Here is an 8,486-nt window from a genome sequence, read left to right on the forward strand (position 1 = left end):
GAACAATGATCCGTTATGGATCTTCTTGCATGCCAAGCGTCGTCTGCACTGTCGCATGAGCATCTTTAGCGGTCCGCGCCCTGTCCAGACGGTGAACGTGTCTTCCAAAGGTCGCTGAGTATTCCCGCGAACTCATCCCAACCGCCACTGAGGGTTCGTACCGTAGATGGTCCGCTGTGTGTAGAATGGCGCCCAGTCCATTATGAATAATAAGTACAGTCTGGATTCAGTGACATAGGGCCGTATCCGATATTTGTTGAAACTCGGAGGTGACGCCGTCGAGTCCCTTGCACCTTGGCGTCTCCGTACATCACCCGACCGAGGGTTCGTCGCTTGAACAACTTGGGCGGTGTCACGTCTTTGTCGACGGGTGATAATCCGCAACCACGGAGAAATCACTACACCACATTAGTATACGAGAAATATAAATGACGAGGCTTCGTGGCGTAGTTGGATGTGGCTGCTAGAGTAGTGTCGCTGGTATCAGATGCTTTGGCCTTAACTAGAAAACCTTCAATCAGACCAAAAATATAGTCTGGTTCATGACCACCCCGCAATGAATTCACGTGGTATATGACGGTGCTTTCGCTGGAAAGGGGGTGCTCAACTACCACAAAGCTCCAGTGGTCGTCCATCACAACCGGAAGGATCGCGTACATGTGCGAACTCCAATTAACTTGCCGGGTTATTTCATCAGCACTCCGTTGTGTAGCCATTCGAGCAATATACGCGAAATTAATCTCCGAAAAAATTGCTGACGTGCCCGAATACACAAGCCTATCTTTTTCAAAATACGCCGCAATGCAAAAGTCAACAACCGCATTTGTTACCATGTTGCCTTCCTTTAAGCTCTCCAAATCATCCGCAAATAGCGAAATTGCGACAGGAGCAGGGTCAACCACCCCGGCTAAGCGCGCTTCCGACGTGTTAAGGGATGGGTTTGCGTGGACAGACTCAGAGAGCCGCACCACGGGTATACTTTGGGCTGTCCGCGGCCGAAGTTCATAATTGCCGACGAATTGCTCGGCGCTGTGTGAGCTGCTCTCAGATGAGACAGGCGCATTACCACCATAAACCATGAGGATATCCCCATCTTGGTCAAGGATCGCTATTGTAATTTCTTGAATGTGGTCAATACTGTCACAGCCAATCTCAGAGTCAGTCTTGTTGCTCGATGCAGGCACCTCCTGCAGCACGGTAGTTTCCACTGCAGTACTTCCGGTTATTATCTGCCTCCTCACACTATCGCGTTCCTGAATTACAGTACATCCGTCGCTTGCTACACCACATTCCTCTACAACGGCAGTATCACCCTCTATAGTGCTAGCATCATTTTGATCCCCCACAGGCGTATCGACCGATGCCACGTTAGTGTCTCCATTGATTGTAGCTCCCTTCGAGAACGCATCCTCTGTACTTCGTTGGGTACTTGGACCAGTCCGCTTGTAGTAGCGTACTACGAGCGGCGAGACCCATGAGCTCTACGCACTGTCTGTTTTAAGAGCAAACTGCTCAATTCTGCTACAGTAGTCAAACACATCTTCCCTCTTCACCTTTCCGCAATTGACATGTTTCCTGCAAGCCCCACAGAGTACTCTTTCCACAAGTCCACAACCGTCGAGATTGATCTGCTCAGCCTTGGATTACGAGGTTGAAGTGACTGCGGAATTGCACATGATGTAAAGGGCGGCTGTGTTACTGCTGACTGCAGCGGATCATGACCTGACGTGCTGTCTTCCCAGCTGAATACAAGCCGTTTGTTTGAGAGAGCCTTTAGTGTTTCTATCCCCGCTGCTAGCGCATCCAGCTTGCCGTGTAGAGATTCCATTCCGTTCTTCAGCACGTCCGCAATTTGAGGCACTAAAACCGCAAGCGATTTTGCTTCAGGCTGTGTAATCGCTGGTATCAACGAATAGGGTTCCTGATCAAAGGATGCGTACTCTGCATTGGAAAACAAGCTGTGCTGTCACAATTGATGATTGGGATACTGCCGCCGCAGCACCACAGAGTCTTGGAGAAGGACCACTCGCATGTGACGGAGCATTTGAATGAAGGCAGCTCCAGCAATTTCACGCGTCGAGATTTGAGCCAGTTGTTTAGCTGCAGCCTCAATCTCAGGGTAAGCCAGTTGTTGTAACTCAGAGCTTGGAGTAGCAGAACCTCGCTGCAGCCAGTAGCCGCCACCCTTTGTCGGATATCCAGCCAAGGCTCGCATAGCCTTTTTAGGTAGATATGTAATATAGCATCCTTCCATCCGCGCTGCATTCCACCTCCCAAGACGCCGAATTTGTTCTTTACTAGCACCAAATGTTTCCGCCAATTTCGCCCCCGATCCTCGATTAACATGTGTCCAAACGGTTGATTCGATCCCGCACGCCGCGAAAGCTCGTTTGATACGATTTAGCTGAGTGTTGTACGAAATCTCCTTCGTTCTGTCACCACCATTAATGAGGTGGATATCGTACCACCTTTCGCGGGATGTAAAATCGAGAAATGGTTCACAATCAATTTGCCAGCGCCAAACAAAATGGAGCGCTATAGCATTCAATGGTCACACACCCATGTTCTTCCATCGCATGGCTGCCCCGTACTCGATGCAGCCATGCTGATTAGTTTTGCCTCGATTCATGATGATCACAAGTGGCGTGCATGTTTGCGAGCCTTCATCCGGTAACTCTAGCGTCAACATATCAGGGAATTCAATTAAACGGCGACTCTCGCCCCGTGCAAGAAGTGCATGCCCCAAAACGAAATCCACACGATCACGCAAAGAAGCACCGTCGTTTTGAGACAGCCACTAGTCAGTGAGTTGAACCATGTCTTCGACATTATATCCATCAAGGACGGTACCCAGCCCTCGATCTGCGTAGGTTTTTCGCTTGCGCTCAGTTTCCGACCGCTTGAGCGTGTCGAAAAGGTCGGGATAGGTCTTCCCACGTGGATGTGGATGGTTATTTAGAAGTAGAGCCTGCTGCAACTTGTACAGATCGATCACAGCTTTGGCATAAGCTTCAACGCCAGCTAAACTGAGAGCTTTAGCATCAATAGCTTTGGTTTTCTGGCGCTTGTTACCACGAGGAATAACGTGCGTCTTCAAAAGCGTAACTGGCTTCCCTTCAGTGACAATACAGCCATCCAAATACTTTTTACCTGCACACCACGTTTTAACCTTGGCTTGTTTTGGAGCGTACTGCTTAACGGTGTTGGAAGGGCGCGCAGCGGCGTGGTCTGTGATAATGTCTGTCACCACTTAATGAATTTCTTGAGAATTCGCAATACCATCACGCGTGTGCTCGTCCATGTAGACGCTTCGAAACAATCCCTACCGGGGGGCGCCTGCGAGTGGTCGCTGTCGATCAGAGACTGGTGAGTTGGCGAAAAGAATTGGTTGCTAGAGGGATTTTACTAAAGTTTAATCTATAGAGATACAAAATTAAATACCTCAAGTATTTCGCAACTGCTTTGTCCAATGCCTTCAGACCTAAAGTTTCGATCGAAAGACAACGTCCGTCTCGTGGGGAGATACCGTAATGCATATCCTCGAACCTCGGTGCATCGGCAACGGCCCGCTGACGATGTAAAGCCATCACCAAGACAAGATGGCGGTGGATACAGTGGACAGATGTCTCTGCAGCGTCCGTCAACAGCGTGGCCCGCGACGCCGTGAGCGTGTCCTGTTCGCCTCAGCTGAACAAACGTCCAGAATACGCCGCTAGATATGCCTTCACTTTGCTCTTGAAGACACTGCAGCATCCTGCGCAATTGTAACAGCCAAAAATAAAGTTACTTTTCAAAAAAGTATAATTGTAATTGCGACCGGCAAAAACGTACCTTTAATTGGGTTCAGCTTTGGGGAGTAGGCCCCCAACCTTAGCAAGATAATGTTGTCGTGCTCTCCCAGCTCCTCCTCAAGCCGACCCTCGGTTAGATTGTTGGCGGGAGCATTGTCGAGCACAATGATAAATTTCCGCCCTCCAATTTACTGCTAAAAGCTCTTCAAACCTTTGACGGTGGTGTAAATGCGCAGACTCCGCATTTTCTTCCATGCGGATGCTCCCCGGTGCAGCACGAGGCCATCTTCAGTTGACACTGCGCACTGAACTTGCAAGTTCTTGCCCTACGAGGGGAGACGCTTGACGACAGCGCGCTCTTCTTTCACAGCGCGTCCATGCGAGCGCATACAAAAAAGATTGTAGATCGTTTCGTCGTAATACACAATCTAGTCGCTGCCCGCAATGCCTTTAATAAGCTGTTCCGCAAACGTCAACAACTCGCTCGCTATGTCGCTCTAACGAGAGCGTGCAGTCTTCTTTCAAGGATGACTCCATCGCAATGATCATTTGATCGGTGCACTTTGTTGAGGCGTCGCGCGCACCGCCGCGCACCTAGATGGAGTAAGATCGCCAGACTTGCAGAGACGATAGGCTGCAGAGCGCAGCATTCCGCTGTGCATGGCGACTGAGCCAGACTTCCCCATCTACGTAAGTGCTCAGAGCGCATCGCTGCGCCTTCTCCGTGGCAGTACGCTGCGGCTTTGGAGAGAGAGCAGCGGCGACGCAGCGATAGGACGACGTGGTGGTTGAGGAATGTGCTATATTTAAGCGTCTTTGAACGGGAGGTTTTTTCATAATGAACGTGTAAGTGAAATAAATGTCGTTTTTCTTACTGGTTTAGGTAATATACTCCTTGACTCTCGCGCGCCCCGGATAACTCTGGTGGGCGTCCCAGTTTGGACTGGAATTGGTGTAGTTTGAATTAGAACCCAAGCTAAACTTACCTATAAATCCATCAGTCTTACATCTACTCTTGTAAGTAGCAAACCGGTCTCTCTGAGGCCGAGAATTTACGTTCACTCGGGTAGTAAATATCCTTAAGCACTTCCTCTGTGCAAGGTGCTGTGTGAATCCGTCACAGCCAGGGCTGCCCTCGCCGACTCAACTCTCGGGCCGGCACCGCGCTCGCGTACCGCCTATCGACTTGACTCATCGAGTCCGACGATAACTGTGAATGGGCTGATCTTTTGCCCCATGACCTGTACGTATAAGGAAAGCAATAAATACCGGCAATCACTCGAGGGCATTCTACGAACTTTGCAGCGTGATACAGTATCACTGGTTTCCACAGACAAAAGTCGATTTAATTCGTAGTAAACGTTTCAAAACATATAAGCTATTTTCAGATTTACCCACACTATCCCACATCTAGTACCACATGAATACCACCATAAGCTTTATTGTGGGAAATGTGGGAACCACCATTTAAGATGTCTCCGTGGTAATAAACAGTGTTCATTAGAGGTCACGTACCTGGAACAATTTACTGAAGTAACGCCTGTCACCCACCTGTTTTTCAGAATTCGTTTTTCTGTTTATTCAGCCGCTTCTTTTGCAGCGAGATTGCGAATGGATCACATAACGCAAGCAATTTAGCCCACTTTCGCCGGCTTGTACTACCGTACTTATAATTGATGAGGGAGCTGTGTGTCCTTTGCCCGCTCATCAAATTATTGCACCTCTAAATAGTCATACTTTATTACGCCGATTTCAACTGAAGAAAGTTGGTACAATAGAGTAGCATCGTATGGTGTCTTGCTGGTGCGTTGGGCATAGCTCATTGACTGTTAGTAAAGCTGATCACTTGAAAGGACTAGTCATCCTAAAGTAGAGACCGAAGCACAAAAAGACTAGCAACGGAATGGGTGGTAGTCTCGGATATTGATGATCATTAGGTCACTAACAGAACACAATATACCTAACTTGAAATTGAAATTGAATTGATCACTTGAAAGCAGCAGAAGGAATGAAATATAACGTCCGCAGCTCGAGTTTGATGCACTAAACATTAGTGTTATTACGAAGTACAATGGTAAAACTCAAGGCTTGAGTTTCGGCCGACATAGCAGTGTAATAAAAATTTCTGGGTAGTACGATTGTTGTTAGTGGAGATGTACGCTTGCCTATGCCTTGCTTCCGCCAACAGCGTATCATACATGTACAGACCTCTGTAGACCTACGTATCAAACATGATCACTTTTGGAAAAACTAGTGTACCTAAACATACCCTTAGTTAGGAATACAAATCTTATCCGGAGCTCAGGATTTTGCCAGTGATCTGCACTACCCGCCTCTCTAGTAGAGAGGAGAGACTCTACTGTGTCTGAACTGAGGACACTGTCGGTTAGCTTTCGATTTCTTGTTCAGGACACCTTAAGACCAAATATGCGTCTAACTTACGCTCTGTTGGCAACTGGAAAAGTGCTCTTTGCCGACACCGACATCGTCTCAGCAGCCAGGGAGACCACCGAGAGCTCACCGATAGACGCCCCACTCGTGGTCCACTCGCCACATTTCCAAAGAGAAGACGATTTTGGCAAGAGATTCCTGCGAAACACGGTTCAAACTAACGATGGAGCTGAAGAATCAGAGGAAAAGATGTTTGCTCCAATGATTAATGGGCTTCTCGGAAAGGTGGGGTCTGTTGTCGAGACCGGCGGACCCAGCGCGGTTAGGGAGGCTATGAAGCTGGAGCAGTACCAGCAATGGTTGAGGGCTGGATTGACGCCGCGGCGTGTCCAAAGTCAAGTGAGCGCCGCCCTGGGTGTGAACAAGAAGTCGTCGCAGGCACTTGGCTATATTCTGAGAAGCAAGGATTCCGACCAGTACCTTAAGTTCATGGTTGACTATCGGGGGCGAAAACCAGGAAGTAAAATTCCAAAGCCGGCGTCACAGATGGAGAAATATGAGCTGTGGTTGTATGCTGGATTAACGCCGTCCCAGGTGCAGAGTGCAGTGAACGCCCTCAGTGCGAAGAGAACGCCGCTACAGGGGCTTGGCTATGTTCTGAGAAGCAGATATTCCGACCAATATCTCAAGTTTATTGTTGAATTCCAACGACATCAGCCAGGGACTAAAATTCCAAAGCCTGCGTCACAAATGCAGAAGTACGAATTGTGGCATTATGCAGGATTAACGCCGTCCCAAGTTCGAGTGGAGGTCCTGAAGAAAGACCCGTCTCAGCCACTTCGTACTATCCTGATGCGCAAGGATTCCGAGCAGTATCTCAAGTTCGCTGTCAACTACAAGAGAAACCAGCCTGGGAGCAAGATCTCGAAGCCGGTGTCTGAGATGGAGAAATCCGAACTGTGGCTCCATGCTGGATTGAAGCCGGAACAGGTGCGTGTGTTTATCCTGCAGAAAACGCAAAGGGGTGTTAAGAAAGATAAGGACTTCTCCAAGTTTATGACCGCGTACAACCGGCAGATCCGGAACGTACCAGCAAAATCCTGAAAGGGTTATTTTTTACACAGTATTATCCATGAAAAACTTTAGAGCTGAAGTTTTAATGGAAGGAAAATAGAGTTTTTTTTAACTCAGAGATCGACTCTATTAATATGCTCCATACATCCGATTGTTCTTTAGCCACATTGTGATGGTATCAAAAGTCACGCCTGCCACGGATACGTCGCTCACGGAGGTCAGATGCCCTTCACCCACTACCAACGATGCTGCTGTACATTACTCGATGGCGAAGCACCGACTATCCGCAAGCTCGAAGAAGCGGCCGCGAGCGCAAATTGAGAATGGGCCACCCAGTGAGGCATTGAGGAGACGAAAAGCGACACTTTTTGCAGCGGTAGCAGCCAGGCGACTGAATGCAAGGAACCCTCTGAGTCTCAATGAAGAAGTTGGGGAAGAGTATATGCGTCGATTACGCGCTCTCTTTCACGCTTGTGACGCTGACGACGATGGCGCAATAATGACGAACGAGTTGTCTGTCTTCTTGGAACTCATGGGAATCACCACAGCGGAATCTCCAGTGCTTGGAATATCAACAAGCGATCTAAGAGATCAGACTATAACCTACGACTCATTCTTGGAAAGGTATCGACATGTTATTGTACGGTGTTCGCAAGAGCGAAGAGCACTCCCTTCCACAAGATTTGTGGCTCGATGTAAGGCGCTGAAAAACGCATACAATCGCTGCGATACCGACGGCAGTCACGAGATCTCATCAACCGAGCTGGAAATCGCACTACAGAAGCTTGGGCTCGTTTTTAGTGATGAAGAACTTGATGCGATTTGGGTGCGACTGGACCCCAATGGTGACGGGCGCATCGAATGGAGCGACTTTTTGTATGCGGCGTGGCAGGACTCACGGGGTGATCAGCGAACCGGCACTTCCGAATTGCACAAGTATTTTTCCGTTGATCTCTTTACTGAGTTGTTCCTGCAAACAAATTCGCAGGTCATGTCCGGATTTTGTCCATGACATAGATGCCAATCCCCGAGATCGATGTCGACGGAGGTGTCTACGAAGATCCTTATCCTACTACCAGCAGCTTGGGATTCGGTGAATCTGCAGTCATTGGGTCCAAGGCCAGGTGTAACGGGGTTACACGCAAGTGGCTACACATAACCACTTGGCTCCGAAAGAGGGTTTCCACGTTGGTGTGAGATACACCAATGATTACATTTGGCTGACTGTTG

The 8,486-nt window shown here is 48.7% G+C and overlaps 1 protein-coding gene across 1 annotated transcript; it reads left to right on the plus strand.

The window, feature by feature from the left end:
• Window positions 1–6,218: 6,218 nt before the first annotated feature.
• PITG_20616 (secreted RxLR effector peptide protein, putative) lies at window positions 6,219–7,286 on the plus strand (the record flags this gene model as incomplete). Its single annotated transcript, XM_002895485.2, has 1 exon — window positions 6,219–7,286. The coding sequence occupies one exon, from the start codon at window positions 6,219–6,221 to the stop codon at window positions 7,284–7,286; it is 1,068 nt and encodes a 355-aa protein (XP_002895531.1).
• Between the last annotated feature and the right edge of the window lie 1,200 nt (window positions 7,287–8,486).

The sequence above is a fragment of the Phytophthora infestans genome, genomic scaffold (assembly GCF_000142945.1).
Source record: "Phytophthora infestans T30-4 supercont1.167 genomic scaffold, whole genome shotgun sequence".
NCBI lineage: Eukaryota > Oomycota > Peronosporomycetes > Peronosporales > Peronosporaceae > Phytophthora > Phytophthora infestans.